General features: G+C 51.8%; 5 protein-coding genes across 5 annotated transcripts; 4 read left to right on the forward strand and 1 right to left on the reverse strand.

The window, feature by feature from the left end:
- Window positions 1–1,294: 1,294 nt before the first annotated feature.
- F5J12DRAFT_858529 (uncharacterized protein) lies at window positions 1,295–7,437 on the forward strand. Its single transcript, XM_051746770.1, has 4 exons — window positions 1,295–1,417; window positions 1,483–3,118; window positions 3,168–5,970; window positions 6,028–7,437. Exons 2-4 carry the CDS (start codon window positions 1,503–1,505, stop codon window positions 7,123–7,125), a joined length of 5,517 nt encoding a protein of 1,838 aa, XP_051595890.1. The 5' UTR covers window positions 1,295–1,417; window positions 1,483–1,502; the 3' UTR covers window positions 7,126–7,437.
- A 2,049-nt stretch (window positions 7,438–9,486) lies between these two features.
- On the reverse strand, window positions 9,487–11,329 carry F5J12DRAFT_963284 (PIN domain-like protein; the record flags this gene model as incomplete). Its single annotated transcript, XM_051749966.1, has 3 exons — window positions 9,487–10,748; window positions 10,799–11,253; window positions 11,300–11,329. The coding sequence occupies 3 exons, from the start codon at window positions 11,327–11,329 to the stop codon at window positions 9,608–9,610; spliced, it is 1,626 nt and encodes a 541-aa protein (XP_051595891.1). The 3' UTR covers window positions 9,487–9,607.
- Window positions 11,330–11,395: 66 nt separating this feature from the next.
- F5J12DRAFT_427816 (P-loop containing nucleoside triphosphate hydrolase protein) lies at window positions 11,396–12,701 on the forward strand. The gene is made up of 4 exons (XM_051739378.1): window positions 11,396–12,211; window positions 12,276–12,342; window positions 12,404–12,437; window positions 12,492–12,701. The coding sequence occupies exons 1-2, from the start codon at window positions 11,609–11,611 to the stop codon at window positions 12,288–12,290; spliced, it is 618 nt and encodes a 205-aa protein (XP_051595892.1). The 5' UTR covers window positions 11,396–11,608; the 3' UTR covers window positions 12,291–12,342; window positions 12,404–12,437; window positions 12,492–12,701.
- F5J12DRAFT_726723 (uncharacterized protein) lies at window positions 12,405–13,051 on the forward strand (the record flags this gene model as incomplete). Its single annotated transcript, XM_051741744.1, has 3 exons — window positions 12,405–12,437; window positions 12,492–12,697; window positions 12,748–13,051. Coding segments are annotated over 3 exons (543 nt in total), but the record flags the coding sequence as incomplete, so codon positions are not given.
- A 1,658-nt stretch (window positions 13,052–14,709) lies between these two features.
- On the forward strand, window positions 14,710–16,877 carry F5J12DRAFT_896990 (cytochrome P450; the record flags this gene model as incomplete). The annotated part of the gene is made up of 9 exons (XM_051747991.1): window positions 14,710–15,112; window positions 15,170–15,348; window positions 15,407–15,492; window positions 15,546–15,856; window positions 15,909–15,967; window positions 16,022–16,061; window positions 16,114–16,307; window positions 16,368–16,661; window positions 16,719–16,877. The coding sequence occupies 9 exons, from the start codon at window positions 14,710–14,712 to the stop codon at window positions 16,875–16,877; spliced, it is 1,725 nt and encodes a 574-aa protein (XP_051595894.1).
- Between the last annotated feature and the right edge of the window lie 1,987 nt (window positions 16,878–18,864).

Genomic DNA, 18,864 nt, shown 5'->3' on the forward strand with positions numbered 1-18,864 from the left:
ACACCGGTGACCAGACCATGTCGTGGTGCGAGGCCCGGCAAGTACATATAAGCCCAAGCAGAGCTGCGCAGCGGGCTCCTCATGATGACGTGAACGACACAATGCGTTGATGCGCCACCGCAATATCCGCATTAATGTCACATCACCGTCATCCATACGGTACTTGTTATCGAGTTTGTACCGAAGTTACCCACCGTCTTCGTAATTACACATCATGTAGGGAGGTCGATAGAGAGAAAGTACATAGTTAATTGAGATCGAGACTCATCCGAGGATCACGAGTCACTTCGTCTGATAAGTATTGCTTGGGAGACTGAGACGAAGACAAAAACTGGCACGGAAGTGGGGCGCAGATGTGTTGGCGAGTCCCAGATCATACCGCAGGGCTAGCTTGCGTAATGGGCGTTGCACTCCACCATTGCAAGTCCAAAGTAGCGGTGGATTCCATTGTAGCTAGTACTACCTGCTTGCCTTCGTTGCTGGTCGGTCAGGAGAATCGATCCGCCACTGAAAGAAAGAGCTGATCCAGATGGGGCATATGGCCCTGGTCACCATCACTAATCAAAAGCATCCACGCTTGCCACCAACGAAGTCGTGGACTGAAGATATCATCTCCTAGCGATCTTTCGGCAATTTCAGTTAAGAGTTGAGCAGAACACACTGACATGGCTCAGCTAATCTATCGTCATTTTCTCTCGGCTCAGTCAAACGGGAATGGGCTACGGGACCACGGAGTATGTGCTTACCTGTTGAGAGCACTCCGCACTGAGGGACATTGATTCACCTATCAATGGCAGATTTGGAATGATACGGGATGCACGTTGGCCGTGTCTCTACAAGATCTACTTCCTTGGTGACTCGATCGCGTAGTTCCATAGAGACAAGGGGTATCGAGAGCAAAGAAAAGCAGGATCCTCGCTACTCGCTGTGGCCAGGTTTGGGATAAACGACCCCTATCTTTCGAAGAGGCGTTCGTCGTCTTAGGTTACCTCGTCAAGTTATCCACGATCGAGAAATTTACTTGGCACGAGTCTCTGAATAAACGTACTTTTCTGGCATAATATTGTTGGCCATTCCTCGTTCGTTCTCGTTTGTCTAAGATTCGGATATGCCAATAAAAGGTGGGGAGTTTTGAATTTGCTGGCGCAACTTTGGCCCTCACTCGCCGCCGCAATTTCGCCCTGAACGTCAAGGAGATATTCGGTGTAGATACTGTGTGCCCAGAGTGTCGCTGTCACGTTCAGATGGGTGGAACTGGTGACCAGCTGGGCGTGTTTGGCCTATCTAGGAACGGCTTGGGTCATGTGGCTTGTCAAGGGCACCCGCCAGGCTGGTGCAGTCGAGATCGTTTTGAATCTGGCAACGCCTCGTCGTCGTCGTCGGTGACCACCGCTGATAACCAACGCTGGTGTGATCGGTAAGTAATCGTAATCGACAACGTCGGCGCATTTCGATCGAATACTAATAATCTCATCTCGACAGGTCCATCTGTTATCCTGCATATGGCTCGTCAACTGGATGCCGACAATATCAGGGTACGCCCGAGGTCGAACACGACCACCTTCCCATCCTTTGGCCCCTGGCGAAGACCAAGGCAAGAGACCGTTGCATCGCCAAACCCGCCCCAGCTTCACACACTCTCGTTCGATGCCCTCGTCGAGTCGCTCTCACCCCCAGCAGTACCCAGTCTCACCCATGCGCGTGCCCTCGCGAACGCCATCCAATCCCTGTCTCCTCTTCCACGTCCAGCTGTCCTGAACCCCGTATTGGGGTCTTTATGTACCGCAGATTCACCAGCATCACTCCAGTGTGCCGCATACGACATCATGACCGCGTTCTGGGAGAGGTACGAAGACAGAGTCAGCACAGCTGACAAGCTTTCGTACTTCACTCTCATCTTGCACTCATCCTGGTCCACCGAAGTAGGCGAGTCGCGTCTCAAAGCTCTTGGCGCTCTCACCAAGGACGGAAAGGACGTATTTGGCATGGAGATCCCCGTTCTCAACGTTCTTAAGAGTTGGCTACAAGGTGCTTTCGATGTCTACATATCGTGCGATCCTTATGACCGCGCGGAACGCGAACGAAGTGTCGAGCTTCTCGCCTCTTATGTCTCTTCTATGCTCGACAACCCTGAGACCGCTGCACGCGTTTCCGAGGGTGACTTAGCCACTATCCTCCAATTCTATGCGAGTTTAGTGTCAACGGCACTTGGTCTCCCTCCACCAGTCTCTCTGGGTTATGAGGGTGCTCCCGTCCTTCCGCCCACCGACCAACAGCCTCCAAGTGCTAGACCCGTGGGTGCAAGTGGGCATCGCCGCCATCCGTCCTCACTCTCTTTGCGGTCCCACTCGCAAGTCAATACGCCAACAGGCAAACATCCCGCGGAGCTCATGGTCACCATCTACCTCAATCACCTCGATTCCCAGCTCAAGTCGCTCGCACCGCGTATCCTTTCGTCCATCCTTCCCCTCCTCTTCTCTGTACAAGCATACTTTGCCTTGCCACTTCCCCGCCTTTCAGTCATGAGCGGACGTCCGCTCGGTCTCACAGGGCTGGAGGACAGGATCCAAAAGACCCTCCATTCGCTCTTCGCAGGACCGTACGGAACCACTTGCATGATGATTCTCAAACGACATCTGTCTCCGCCTCCTTCGGACCAGGATGCCGCGAATCCAACGTGGTATGCAACGTCGCTCGGCGCACACAGGACTCTCAGAAACGACATTCGACAGGGCCTTTCGAGTAAAATGGCGAGGGCTTATATCGCGAGGCTTAGCTCAGTGACGTATTCGCCTTCTGGAGCACCCAGTCAGATGGATCTTGAACGGGACCTTATGGAGCGTGCGTGGTCCAAAGATGAACTTTCGGGATGGGACCTACTCAAGCTTGAACGAATGCTATCTAAATCGATTGAAGCATGGGCAAGACGTGCTGCCAGTGAGCAGTTGGCCGTACTCGCTGACGAGAGAGATAGGATACTGGACGAAGCTGCGGGAACGCTGAAGGATATTTTTCAGGAGCTGGGTGAGCGCGACGATCGTGTTGAGTGGGATGAAGAGGAAGCAACAGTTACTGGCGAATCACTCAAACATCTGGCAAGCGTCGTCCGCCCTCTGAAGTGCGTGCCCTGTCGACATACGTGTTGATGGTTTTCTCATGTTCCTTAGAAACGCTGATGGCACACCGTTCACAATCCCACTCTCCCAACCAAATGATTCCCCTCGTCCGTTTCTCCGGACACTTGCTTCCCTTCTTGCTCAGGATCATTCGACATACATGAACCCGTCCCTGTCCATGACGCTTTTATCGATAGCTGAACATCTCACCGATGCAGACACGGCGAAGTTACCCGGCATCATGCTCGAACAGCATGACTTATCACCCGCCTCGCCGGCCTGGTTGACCAACTGGGACAGCATCCTCTCTAACGAAACTATCTTCTCTCCTACCCGACTTCTGACGAGGCTGGAGGTGATGAAAACTCTACAGGCTGTGTACGACTCCTTGAGAGACTTGCATATTTACCGGATGGCTCTTGCGGAGCTCGTATTCAAGTTTTGTGAGCGCGAGGCGAGCGTGGAGGGGTGTGTCGAGGATTTCGCCACCGGGTGTGGATGTTCGGTCATGCCGAGGATTTTGGCAGACGAGGTCGTCTTGCGGACGGTTACTGTGCGGCAGAAACCTTCAGAATCTCAGATGGGGGCTTCGCTTTCGTCTGCGTCCTCTACGCGGGTGCCTGACAGCTCTTCTTCGCCTTCTACATCAACGTGGGAGATGCTGGAGCTGTTGAAGTGTATCGCGGGAGAGGGACCCCAAGAAGATGATGACGATACAGTTGCGGTGAACACATCAACCGAGCCACAGTCTCCTGCTGCCTTTAGTGCATTCTCGGGTGCATCATCATCCAGTGTCGCCTCTCCTATTCTGTCGAGGAGGCAATCCGAGTATCGGAACCTATCCTCAAGGGACTCTGCACTTCCTTCCGTGATGTCGCTGCTCTCCACATTAGCCGGAACGTCCCGTACTCAGTCGCAGGTTCATTTGCAACAGGACCAACAATCTCAGAGTGACGCCGTACCACCTCTCTCGCAGCCACTACTGTCACAACAGCAACAAGTCCTTTCGCCGTTACCTCTGTCACCCACTGAACCTATCCTCTCTCATGCCTCCTTCGCCGTGATTGCGCTTGTGACCGTCTTCAGTCAGCTTGTATTTACACCATACTCACTCTCACAGGCCAACATCGACGTGGCTTTCTCCGTGTTTACTGCCCTCGTAGAAGTTGTTACGAACGGCAAGTGCCCGCGCGCAAGACTGACCGCCCTCCAGTTCTTGATGCGCTTACGTGCGGACAGAGACCATCGGCTGTATTTTGCAGAAGCACACTATGATATAAACGGGCAAATTACTAAATTGGCCTCCGTGATTGGGCGGGGGCCAGACTCTGCCAGCCAACTCTCCAGTCACGGACATCATCAGCGAGAGGAAGAGCGTGGTCCATTGCATGAAACACCTGTAGACGAGTTGCCCTCCAGAAGACCGAGGGAGAGGGACGAGAGGAGGTTCTCTCGAGGACGGGGTGTGGGACCTTCGCAGAGCGGATCGAGTAGGAGTACGTCCCGTGCCCGCTTGCCTGTTTCGCCTCCAGCGTCGGCTGCCCTTCCACAAAGACCAGCGAGGGATGTTCTCTGGTCCGTTCCCGAGAACTTACCTTTTATCGGGGTAGAGACGGATGCGCTCAGTGAAGGTGCCGTGACATACGATCCCGACGGCGATTCTCCTTGCGTGTTGGAAGTCGACATATACCTCAGCGCTTTGTTGAGTGTGATAGAAAAAGAGAGAAACTGGGACGTTCTGTCTTACGTTCTATGCCATCTCCCCATTCAATTAGCTAACAAGCACTTCTTTTGCGGTCCTAAATGCCGCGCGCTCATCCCGAAATTACTCAATGTTCTCTGTTCAGGTGTCACCAGCGGAGAACTGGGATCTTACATCGACCGTTGGCCTCCTGGTTTGAAGGTGCGCGATGCACATGGGCTCGCGTACCAAACGCTTTCCGTCCTTATTAGCTACCGACGCTGCCTTGATATTCCACTTCGTCATGCCCTTGTCGACGTGCTGAGGGAGGGTCTCAATGGTCAACCCTCTACAATCTTAATCTGCCTTCGCGGCCTCACGTTGTGCGCCTTCGAACTCACGTCTTCGCTCAAACGGACATTCCCCCCTCTCCTCGAAAAGCTTTCCCAGATCATGTCCAACCCGGCCATGGCTGTCCATATCCTCAACTTCCTGGCCATCACTGGTTCGATTACCGAGTTGCATGCTAACCTACGAGAGGACGATTTTAAGATGATCTTTGGCGTCGCTTTGCAGTATCTCCAGCACCACAATCGCCCCGGTGCCGCCCCGATTATTTCTTGGGCTATGTCTCAATTCGTCCGGATGATCTCTTTCAACGTCGTATACGTATGGTTTCTGTCGGTCAAGCTGTCGGATCGGCCAAGGCATATCCCATACATCACTCGACAGTTATTGTTGGCGAACGAAGGGAGGGCAGAAGTGGACGAGCCGACCGAAGTATGCTTTGACTGGTTGGCGAGGTACACATACGCTAGTGCGGACCCCCGGCCAACCAACTCGGTCCTCAGCGAGATCATTATGAATCCGACCAATAACCCCTCAGACACTGCATCAGAACCCGCCGTTAGTGAGAAATCGTGGATAATGGGTAACGCAATTGTCACCATTCGAACCCTTGCTCGGTTGGGTTGGATTGAAGTGATATCTCGACGGCCGTCTGGGTACACCAAGTTCTTGTGTAGACTGGAGAATGTTCCTCTGGTTGGCCCTGGAGATGTGGATCCGGACATGGTCTCGCTGCCAGCTGGAATACTGGCTGAAAGGGAGGAGACGAGACCTCACCCACCTATTCCTGAAGACGAAGGGAGCCGGGTGACAAGTGAAAATGAGGTAGGCGACATTTCTGTTTCCGTAATTTTGTTCTGAAGCGGATCTTATTATATACAGGACATTCGTGGTGTCGTTGAAGAGCGTCCTGGCACTGAGGGTCCTATACTTCCAGTCCCGGACCCGATTACGGGGTATGTGTGGAGCAAAACAGCTCCATCACAGCGACGGAAGCACGTCACAGTTGATCCCTCGTTCTTTGCGCTCCAACTTTCACCTTATCCCGATCCTTCTCCGATGTGCAAACGCGTTATCGACCCGTCAGCACTACCCAGCCTATTTCGGTCGCTGGAGCGCACACCTGTCATCGACACCCACAAAGTGGGAATCTTGTACGTAGCGCCTGGCCAAACTCACGAGCTAGAAATTCTCCGCAATACGCATGGTTCTCCGGCATACACGCGCTTTCTAGAGGGTATCGGCCGTTTGATTAATTTACGCGGTCAGGTCGATGTTTATGCCGGTGGTCTGACGCCGGACGAAGACGGGGAATACGCATATGCGTGGTGGGATGACATTGCGCAGGTCCTGTATCACACAGCCACGATGATGCCCAATGTGCCCGACGACGAGTATTGCGTGAATAAAAAGCGGCATATCGGGAATGATTATGTGAGGATCGTTTGGAACGACTCGGGAAGGCCATATCGCTTCGATACGCTTGCAACTCAGTTTCAGTTCGTGAACATCGTCATCGAACCACATTCTCAGGGAGCTATTGCTGCGTTTTCAAACTTCAGGCATTCCACCGTCCCCTCCACGCAGTCAACGCTTGCTAATCCATCTCTTTCTCCTCCGTCTCAGCTCCACGAGCTCGAGAATGAATACTTCAAGGTGACGGTGCAGCGTGCACCCGGGATGAAGGACTTTACCCCAATCGGGAATTTCAAGCTGATATCCGCAGAGAAGCTCCCTCTACTAGTCAGGCAGCTGAGTTTGCTTTCGGACCGGTTCGCGAGCATGTTCGAGCGCACCGAAAGGGACGAAGTGGAAGTGGAAGTCATCACGAATTGGCGACAGCGGCTGCAAGTCGTCAAGAGGTTCGTGGAAAAAATGGACGAGTCCTCGCCCGGCGAAGAAGGCGCAGGGGCGGAGCATGCGGGAGCGGAGGGCGTTATGGCTCAGGAACAGTATCGGAATTTCACCGCTGTATACTGAGCCCGTCTGGAGCTGCGCCTTTGGCGTGCGTTACTTTAAAGGGACTCCGGGGGAAGAATTCGGAGGCAAAAGGACCTAGCGAGGTCCGTCTTTGTTCTGTCTGCTTGTACGATGGCATGTATAATCACGATTTTTATGTTCGTCCACTGCCTTTCTGCTCGACATACCTGCGTCATCTCATCTTTTTACGGTCGAGTTACTACAATGCATCACGTATACAACACGTAGTACTTTGAGCTACGGCCTTTGAGTCCCAGTACACTATGTGATGGCCACGATTGCTACTCTTTCTTGCCACCGCCACTCGATCGCATGCAAGTCAGGTCCATCCACCCTGCGAACAGGTAGTATACATTGCATCGGGATGGCTAACCAGGTTGACATGTGAGCCTGCGCATGCTATCCGGCATAAATCTACATAGTACCAACCGAAAGTAATAATAAAGTAACGATAATACTTATTGTACGCATATCGTCTTTACAATACCCAGATATGATCCACTACATAACACTAAGTAAGATCGATAATATCATCTAACGCCGATGAACTTGGTCGCATTCCGGAAGTAATTCTCGTTGAAGTTGTAGCAACGGAGGTGGCTTTACTCGCACTTCTCTTTGCTCGAGCCAAAAGAAGCGGAGGTTCCCTAACTCGTCTTACCTGTTCCGTCTCCTTCGTCTCTGACCCATTCACCGCGACGTCTTTGGACATCCTATCTAAACCGAGGTCCACCTTCCCTTTTTTACTGCCAACTACCACTGTCCCGGGGGCGCCACCAGGTCTGAACTTTGAAGTACGGACACACGGGGGTGGTGGTTCGGATTCTGGTTCGGAGAGAACAGGCGGTGCGGACAAGATCATTGCCACGTCGGCGTCGCCTCCTCCGATCTCGTCAGTGTTGTCCTCGTCTTCAGACCCGCTTGATATCCAGATCACGTCATTCAGTACATTCCCCGTCGGAATCTGCGTAGTTGAAGAACTGGGCGCCGGATTCAACAGTCGCCTACTAGCAGGCTCTTCAGCGTGTGGACTGGACAGGCTATCTTCGGGCGGCAGACGTGTTACCAGCAACGTTGGCGACGACGGAGTGCCCAGATCGCGGGCAGAGCGAGGTTCACGTGCATGCGGTGATCTATGGGCTGGTGACGTTCGCAGGGACTTGGCATTGGGTGGGGTTTCAGAATCCGACAGTACCTCAACAGTATCGGAACCTTTTGGTAACAGAGACTCGTGACACACTCCAGTCAGACTATCGGATGATCTGCAGAGTGAGTACATCCTTGATAGTCGACAAGAGCGCGATACGCAGAGGAAAGTACTGACCTCGGAGCGCCAAAAATGTCAGTGTTTGGTGGTGTCTTCTGTCTATCTTGCAAATCCGAAGGAGTTATTACCGGAGGGGGCATCGGAAAAGGGCGTGGGGTCAATGGCCGACCCTTTGATGTAGCGGGGGAAGTACAGGTAGACCAAGACGTCCCAGATGGATCTTCATGTTCTAACGTGTCAGAAAGAAGGCTAATATGTGCGAGTTTAATCGGAGTGGCGAGTTTAGAGGACGCCTTAGGACCTGTCCTGCCCTTTGACACAGAAAAGAAATCCGTTACCGCAACCTGCGTTCTACTCTCCTTAACAACGGGTGCGTTCACCGCGACAGTCGTTCTGACCTCAGCAATCTCAACTTCATCTGAGCTTACGTCAATATATAGCCGTGGTTTGCGAGCAACAATCGGTTTTTGGGCAGGAGCTACAGGTCGTGGAACACACGTCGGCGAAGAAATACATTGCGTAGAGGCTGATTCCACTCCCTCCGCCTGAACTGCGGGGGGCTTCGTTGAATCCTTCGATTTCGCATTGGTCCTACGGCGTAAGACCTCAAGAGGACGAATACATGCCGATTTCGCGGGCAGCGAAGGCTTAGCTAGCGGATAGTCCTCTTCGGATTTGTCGTAGGAAGGCGGACGTAGATTAGGCCTGCAGGTTACTCGCTCGGCGACTACAGGACTCGTTGGGGGGAAGGAGTCTTCCACGGTTGGTCGTGGTTCGGGATGCCTCTTTATCGTTTTTGCGCGAGCAGTAGTCCTGCTCCTGCCCTTCGCCTGCACCGGTTCGTCCTCAGAGCACGTACTTGCATCACTGAGGTTAATGTATTCGTAACCCTCATCTTGCGCTTCTGCCGCACCCTTTGGTTTCCGACGACCCTTGCTCGCAAATCGTGTTGATTTGCTCGCTGTCGTGGCATGGTGCACCGTCGAAGAGGCGTTGGCGGTATTGACTGTAGTCACTTTGGACTGGGCGCCCGCCTTCTCAGTACCCGACTCTTTTGTACGTTTCCGCGCCTTCTTCTCGGCCCGTCGTTGCGCTTTCGTTTCATATGCATCAACTAGACCAGGAACCACAGCTCGCACCATCACAGCCGGCAGCCACAAACGAAGCGACGCCGTGGGTGAAACAGGTGCAGATTGCGTGCGCTTAGTTCGCTTCTTAGGCCTTGGATTGTGCAGCTGTCTCGAGTCGCTCTAAAGCGGTGTCGTTGTCGTCGGCAGCGGCTTCGTCGTCTTCAACTTCTTCGTCGCCTCCGTCCTCAGAGGCTGACGGGACATCAATTGGTGGGCGGATACCTCGTACACCGGATGCCGCACGATCTGCGAGTGCCGATGGATCGATGAGCACTCGGTACTCCGGCATGCCGTCTGTTGAAGAGTGCTCACGGATGGAAAGCACATCCATCACCAGCGAGGACTCGCGCTCTATATCATCATCGGACTTTTCAGAACCGTCTGCAGGGCGAGAGGAAGGCGGGGAGGGGGACGGGTCGAGACGAAATAAGGCAAGTGAAAAGGGCATGGATGGAGGAGGGGGGACACCCTCCGCCGCGTCACCTTCCGAAGTTGATGGACGCACCTGGGGGAGAGCGCCTGCCACAGAAGACTCAGAAGCAATCACCATTGGAAGACTGGTAGAGCCGTCCTGATCACAATCTGACACCGCCTCGGCGTCGATGACTCTGCGTCTAAGAGCCCTACACACGATACCTGGCCATAACACGGTTCTGAAACGTTTCATAATGATATCCTTGACACCCCATTCGAAATACAGTTCACAGAGGGAAGCTATCTGTGCTGGATCCGGATCGCTTGGCCACAAAACGGGAGGTGGGGGATGCCGTGGTCGCTCCGTTTCGGACGTGATCGGAGAAATATATGACAAGAGGACGGGAATAGATGGGAACGAGTCTGGCAGAGAAGCTGCAAGAGAAGGCTTTTTGGACGGTAAAAAACCACTCTTGTTTGACTTGAGTTCTGCCCTTATCTGGTTGCGCCATTCGCTCAGAAAGTTGTCGAGTTTGTCTGCCTTGAGTGTAGTGGCAGCATGCATCAAAGATTCTCCAAAACCTGCACGAGCAAGCCCTACAGCGAAGGCCTTTCCACAGCCTGGAAGCCCTGCCGGTATGTAATCGCCTCCAGAGAGAAGGGCAATAAGAATAGTACCCCCACGAGTGATTTGTACGTCCGGGTGAGTTGAAAGAGAGGAAGCACGATAAGTTAGCACGTGATTACCGTCATCTTTGCCCTCTGAATTTTTGACGGGGTGCGAGCGATTACCAGAAAGCGTGCTGCTTGGACTACGTTGCATTAGCCCTCACAAATGATTGAAGAAAAGATTGAGACACACTTGCGGATGACCATAGTGGCGCCGAAGAGAAAGTTGTCTACATCGTCCGACAAAACAGCGTCGATGACACCAATTCTGTTCAGGTATGCAAGTTCAGCTTCTGCTTCACCGGGTGCCATTCTCCATTCAAAGCCAAACGCCTGGATGATGTTCTTCATACCCGTTGTGAGCCAGTGCGCGTTTCCACCGACACGTTTGCCGCGTTTGACGGCGGGACGTTTGGGTCCGTCAAACACAAAGAGGGGGAGTAGGGGAGATTGAAGAAGTCGACAACATCGAAAGAAAAGCGTGCGCAGCTCCGGGTTTTCGCCTTCTCTTCCATAGGCTGCATGGAAGAACCAAATAGACGCGTCAATCCCGATTCGAAATCCTCGTCGGCCGCCCGGATTCGCGACAAATCCATCTGAGACTGCAAGGTCTGTCAGAGAGCGAACCTCAGCAGCTGGTCGAAGAACCTGAACGGGAATTTAGTTTCTGGCGTCATGTCTGCAATCGTCGCACACTTGCCTCCCACAGTCCTGCAACACCCATCCTTGTCCGATGCCACTGCCACTCAGGGATTCAAAACGCGTGGGTAGTCACTAGCACGTGATTTGGCTATGGCTCACTTCATTAACAACTATTACTTACTTACACACCTGCGTGGATGACGAACGCGATTACTAGGGACCTGGCCTCGTTTACTATCAGCACTCCTCGATTTGGCTTGGACCATGAGTCGTGACAATATCCTCGTTGTCCCCTTGCCCCGCCAGCGTCAAACCCTTGTTCGACACCTACCACTACTTCAAGTCGCATCCTCTCGTCCATATGGGTACGCGCAATGTCGTCCTCCTTGGAGAAGTAGGGTCTGGGAAGTCGTCCATCGTCAATTTAATCGCCGGAAAGGAAGAAATCGAAATATCCAATGATGTAGACGGCGGGACTCTTAACGCCGCGTGCTACACCCTGAACTTTGGCTCGAGCGACGTCCGGGTGAACCTTTGGGATACACCAGGATGGAACCCGGCCAGGGAAGAGAATAAGAAACAGGGGAAATCCACGAAGGAGATTGAACACCTCTTAAAGACCCTACACGCTGCTGAAGGAATACACCTTCTCCTTTTTTGCATGCGGGCGGGACGGGCGACAAATAACCTACTCGAAAACTACAATAACTTCTACTCGAAGCGGGCTTGGCGTAAAACTCCTGTTGGTCTTGTCATAACTCACCTCGAGCGGTTTGAACCAAACATGCATAAGTGGTGGGAGGATAATGGCAGGACGCTGGAACGCCAAAAACTCAAATTCTACGCGCATGCATGTGTGACTACTGCGGGCGACGAAAGGAGTGGCAAGGAGAAGATCTCGCAGAACATACTTCGGAGACTCGTTGTCCCAACTGAATCCCCGGACCATGGTGATTTTTGTCCGGTAAGTTCCTTCCTCCTGAGTCCAGTTCCGTTACGTAACCTAGCGAAGGGCTTAGAGAATGCAGTGCGAGAATCCGTGATCGCTGTCAGGACAGCGTCCTTGCATCAGTATACCCAAAGCACCGTGATAATGTGCGCTATCCTAACGTTTAGCGCCAAGATGTCCCCTTCACTGATATCTTTTCCTTAATAGCGTGACCGGTCCGGTAGGCTCTGGGAAGAGCTCTGTAAGAACTCTTCTTAGGCTTGACTTTGTCCTTAACTGAGAATAAGTTGTCAAGTTCATTAGTAGACTAGCCGGAATTCCAGAAGATAGAATCGGTGTCGGCCACTCCTTGGAGCCGTGTACATCCTGCGTTCGTGAATTCCGTTATGTTGATCAACAGAGTGGCAAGCGGGTCACCCTCCTGGACGTCCCTGGGTTCCTACATCCGTCACTGAACGACAAGAAGATTTTAAAGATGATTGCAAGCTGGCTGAAGAATGCGTGAGCAGCTTCCTTACTTGTGATACATGACGTGGTAATCACTTTGTTAGGTACAAAGGCAATGCCGCTCTTGCCGGTATCCTCTACCTTCATTCTGTCGCGCATCCGTTTATTACAGCCGTCTCCCCCATGAAGTTCTCTCCCCTCCGTAAGAAATGTGGAGGAAGCATTATATCAAAACTGACTCTTGTCACTACCATGTGGGACACCGTGTCGCAAACAGATGGCGAGGTGAGGTTGGCGGAATGCGAGAGGGTATGGCGGCCCGTACTTCGTCCAGGCGAACCAGTACCTCGATACTTGAACACGCACCAGTCCGCAAGGGAGATCATCCAGCGCCTTCTCTCGTCTTGAAGCGCAATCTGGCTGGCCTTGTCAGTTGGGATTCGTATGTGGCCGTGCTGGATGATGAACGAAATACACTCCCGAATTGACTGCAAACATCAAACTGCAGGCATACAAGGCAGCCAGCAATACTACAAATCTCAGGGACATATTTGCAACACACGGTCGGATGGGTTTTCTTGGTTGTTGAATTACCGTCCACGCAGGTGGTTGAGAACACCTAAGGATGCAGTCATCGATTATGTAATAGTTCTGCATGTGGGTGAGAATATACATATAAGTAATTTTTGTATTCGTACTGTAACCCAACTGTCATGATCTCGCGTAGTGATTATACAGTACCTGCTCGTTTAACGCTAACTGGACGAATGCTAGTATGTACTACTTAACGCTTCAAACTCATAAGTAGTGAGCATGACTCCCCATTTCTGCCTCTGCAACTTTCAGATTAGTACGCACAATAACTAGAAGCTATTTTCTGATCTTCGAAGTAAATCAACAAACGGATGGATGTCTCACAGATGGGGCTGTTCAGTACAGTCTCAACCGCCCTTGCAATGGCCGCATACCACACAGCCTATCGACAGACCTCCTAGTGAAATACTTGGCAGGCTGAATTCAGTCCTCCTGAGTTCCATACCAAACATGCATCGTTCAACCTCTAGCTCCTCGGCCGTCGTCATGTATAATACTGCCCTGTACAGCACATACCTTCGATAACTCCGGAACTTTTGAACCTGCCAGCAATATTTGGGCGAGGCCGATGGCGATGCGGAAGCACCAAAAAAGTATTGATTGGCATCTCGAGCTCTACCGGAACAGATGGAAACGCAAAGGAATGAAAACACAGCAGACTCACTAAGTTGACACCAACAGCCACCAAATATCCTATCGACCAGACAAGTGCTGCAGGGCCTCCAGAAAGTTGTAACCCGAAGAGTACGGTGGATACGGTTCCTAAAGCCCGGCCCCCGTTCTGGTCCCGGTAAGCCGGTCGAGTGCTCATGTCAGTTGATGCCGATAGTTCCGGAGGTCCCGACTGATCTGGCCGCATCACACGAGGCACGTGCCAGTGATTCCGGCTGCAGCCTCCGCTGCGTCAGGGGGAGACAAGCGCACACGACGACTTTCATCTCTCATTCCCGGAAAACATGTCAAAAACCTCGAACTTCAAGAGCCCAATGTTACAATGCAGGTTCTCGAGGAGAGAGACAGCATGGAGTCATGTCCATTAGAACTTCGGTGCTAAAGACGCCAGATCATCATCCCCTGGCATGACCATTGCATACTCGTTCAACATATGCAGTGGCGCTGAACGGAAGGCAGTTCCGAGTCTCGTTGCTATATTCCGAAACTGATAGCTTTCCAACCAAGATAGCCATCGCTTCGTAGCTGTTAGGCCACCGTCCTGGTCGGTATCCCGTCTCAGATATTCCTCCTACACCATTACGGGATGGAATTGACCAAGGGAAAGAGTAACAGGTAATACGAAGCTGTTAAGCTATCAGCAGAGTCTAACCCTCGGTGGTAGATCGTCATGGTTCCACCACTGGGTGCACAGTCCTGTTGGCTCCGTAGCCGTTTCACTGCAATTCACAGCGTCCCACGGGCCCGTATATAATCTCTTTTGATTTCACCAATGAAGCAGCAACGAACTCAGACACAATATGTCTTCCACCACTTCTACCATGCATACAGCGGCCTATGACAATCTGCTAGCGGTTTATCGTTCAACTTCTATCCTCAGTGTCCTCGCAGGCATCGCCGGTATCTTGGTTCTACGCAGTACCTTGCGCACAGTTCGAAGGAAACTCAAGACTACCAGTCTTCGCGGGCCACCTGGAACGCACCCCGTATTCGGGGCGTCGAAAGATCTCTTCGAGGCACCAGACACAGGGGAGATCTTTGAAACATGGGCCGAAGAATATGGTGTAGCATACGAGGTCCCAACGAGTTTCGGCGGGACGAAGATCATGCTCGTGCGATCCAAGAGCCCTCGCACATTACTACGCCCGGGAAACCTTGACATATGTGCTAACCGACTCGGCCAGAGTATTCCTCGAACGCGGGGTATGTTCCTCTCAGCAGTTTCTTGAGTGTTCCGCTTACATACAACTCGACATTTAGTTCGGGAGAGGAATACTGTGGTCGCACTGGAGACGATCACAAGAGGTAGCTTCAATATACCAAAACCAGAAATAACGTGCTTACCTTTGTTCCTCAGACAACGCAAATCCTTGTCGCCTGCATTCAGCCACGCCGCTTTGCGGAAGCTCGCCCATGTATTCTACAACTGTGCTCACAAAGTAAGCCGTACCAATGCTGCTTGATATGTTTTCGGAAACTAAGCAGTTGATGGCCTAGACGAAAGCCGGTTGGGACGCTCTGATCGACATGAGTGGCGGTGAAAGTGCTTTCATCGAAATTCAGGATTGGATGAACCATATCTCGTGAGCGGTTCGCGCTTGCATGTGTTGAAGCTTAGTCTGAGTACTTGCTCCAGCCTGGACACCATTGGCATGGCAGGGTTCTCCCATGAATTCGATTCTCTCGATGGTAAACCGGCCACGATCCAACAAGTGTTCAGTGCCTTCGACGCGTCGGCTAAGCAATCGTTCGTCGATGTTGCAGTTGTCCTCTTCGCAGATGTGTTCCCCGTGTTTTCTTACGTACCGGTATCTTGTGTTAAATCACTCACTGACATGCAAAATACGTTGTCGGGTATCGCAAAGAAACTCCTAGACAGGGTGGAGAAGGAAAAGAAGGAGGGAGTTATTGACGGCAAAGAGGACAAGTCGATCATCGGAGTGCTTAGTATGTCGTCTCACTACGATTGGATGTTAGACTTATCGAGGACCCCCTTTAGTCAAAGCTACTGAGGCAGAGGGCGGACGACATGTGACCTCAGAAGAAGTGCTGTCATCGGTGAGTAATGGTGATCCTACTCTTGGCAAATGATCGCTTACGGTCGATCACCAGATGAAAGAATTACTTCTTGCTGGTTACATCACTACATCGAGTGAGCCCCTTGTTTTGGAATGGCTTGTTAACCAGCCTAACGGTCTTTCCAGATAGCATGACTTGGGCATTGGTTGAACTTGCCCGTAACCCGGATATTCAAGGCAAACTGCGGGACGAGCTTTTGGCCTTCGGTTCTGAGCCAACGTACGACCAGTTGCAGAGTAGCCTGACACTTCCTTACCTCGACGCTGTGGTACACGAGTCCCTCCGCATCCATCCCCCCCTGACAGATTTTGTCCGCGTGGTAAGCCGACTTACAAACAAGTCATAATCCCTCCCTTTGACCTTCATATCACCTTCCCAGGCGACGGAGGACGACGTTATCCCTCTCTCGGAGCCTGTCATTACTAAGTCTGGCCAAGCCATCAATAGCATCTCTGTAGCACGTGGCACGAAAATCGGGCTACCGATGGCATGCATCAACCGATCCACTGCCATCTGGGGACCAGACGCGAAAGTCTTCCGCCCAGAGCGTTGGCTTGAGAAAGATGGTATCCCAAAGAAGGCACAGGATGTCCAAGGATACCGTCACCTCTTGACCTTCGCTGATGGGCCAAGGAATTGTCTTGGAAAGGGCTTTGCGGTATCCGAAATGAAGGTGAGTTTGGGATTGCTGCATAATCCATCAGGGCACTACTGATACACCTTTGCATAGGCGGTGCTGTCTGTGCTGGTGAAGAGTTTCGTGTTCGAGATGAGGGACGGTCCGAACACACAAATTGAGCTGTGCAGAGGAATACTACCCAGGCCCCGAGTAGTCGGTGAAGAAGGCGCGGCGATGCCATTGCGCGTGACCCGGTACGAGGGCTGTTGATTCATTGATGCAAATGGACAACGGCGGGGCCGTTATTTGCCGTGATATACTAGACTATCCTTAGCTTTCGCCGTTGATGGACGATCTATAAGTCAACTGCTACACATATACACTAGACCACGTATATACCATGATACCACAAAGCACTGGATGTCTTGATCTAATTTTATTAACTAGAATTGCTCCATAGCCTATTTTGCCCAATATACACACTTTTCCGTATTGTATCCGAAAACATCTTGAGTGGACTGTACGGAGGTCGCCCGAACTTACTGTAAGTTAGGGCTGACCAGCACGGATCCGAGCTCTGCATTTCGTTGCACAACTGCGGAAGCCCCCAGCGAATGTAGTCTGAGGCTCCGTCATTGACATCAGCGAAGCCATCTGGTCCGCCCCTCGCACTCTACCTCGGCGTACTCAAAAAGATACCGTCGGTGGTGATGTGTGCCATCCTCACATATAGCGCCAAGATGCTCGCCTCGCCAGTGGTATCTTTCCCCTAGCGTAACCGATCCAGTAGGCTCTTGAAAGAGAACTCTTCCTAGACTTGACTTCGCCATTGGCTAAGAATGTTCATTAGTAGACTGTCCGACACGGAAGGTGGTGCAGGTGTCGACCACTCCTTGAAGTATACATCCCGCCTTCACGCATTGGGTTATGTTGATCAACAAGGTGGCAAACTACTGGCAAACCCATGATCCTCCGGGCCGGACGTCCCTGGCATTCCGCATCCGTCACTGAGCGGCACGAAGAATTCGAAGATTCTAATGCTTCATACTTACAAACATTGCTAGCATGCCCCACTGCCCTTCGATGGGGGTTGTTGCAACTACGCAGCCTATCGATAGGCCCCTTAGTTCGATCCCCAAGTGGCTTATTAGAAGTCCAGGTCCTTGATCAGTGACCAAATATGGTCAAACTCCTAACTCAACCGGGCCCGTAACTTCAAGTCTACCCATTCCTCATCCGCGTTTGATGTTGTTCTGCCTAATCACCTTTCCCATTCGCTTAAACCTCATTTTCCCTACCCTATTCTGTTACGTTCTTCGTCCCCTCCTTATCATGCCGGTGATCGTGAAGTTGTAGAACGTAAACCTTCTTACGTAAGGGCCACTGGCTACGAAACTCAAAGTCGTGTTCATTTCTATCGAGCAACTTCAATATTTTATTACCGCTCGTGCTCGCTGCGAGCTCCTTGCTTCTCTCTGCTGATGAACTGTGAGGACGCAGAAATAACTACTCAGGAAAGAAATAGGCACTTCTTTCCTGAGCGTTTGTTTGTGTCTTCACAGTTCCGAGCTTTGCTTTATGTAAGTGTGGTCGACCACTTCATTCACCGCCTAATACATACCCCACAACCACAACAACACCAGGCGTCCATGTGTTTCTTCCTCTTCTTTCTACTTTCAGGGTCACGGGACACTGCTACACCCACATATCCCCCTCCCCTTGCCCAACTCGCGTTGGCTGGTAGAAACTCATGTTGAATGAGTCATTGTCAGTGGCGAGCCAGACTAAATTTGAGTACATTTCCAACCTGTGCAAGGATGTCCAACATGTGTGGTACGTGAAGTCCTTTTGGCCTAGTGCTTCCAGCATGCCTTGGATGTTTATATACGCATCATAAACTCAATCAATGCAACCCTGCTTGGCCCTCAATATTGAGCCACATCCACATCAAACTGCCTGGTGAAAAAAACCCTCTCACTTCAACATCACCACGATGAGCCGGCCAACCGCACGTAAGCTCGTCTTCCGTTAGAGAAGCGAGAAGACTGACAACATCTATCATTGCGAATTCAGTCACTAAACACTCATGATGTAGTACCCGCTCCATGCCCACTGTTTTCCTTGCTTTAGACCCTCCTACCATCGGGTATGGTGGGTATGGTTTTATCAGACGTCGGTCAGGTCGTACAGCGCCATTACAACCATACAAGAACAAATCCAATGGAAATTCTAGTGTCAAGTCATCCCACCAGCGATG

Source organism: Pisolithus orientalis (assembly GCF_024613125.1).
Source record: "Pisolithus orientalis strain OTSU chromosome Unknown F5J12scaffold_46, whole genome shotgun sequence".
Lineage (NCBI taxonomy): Eukaryota > Fungi > Basidiomycota > Agaricomycetes > Boletales > Pisolithaceae > Pisolithus > Pisolithus orientalis.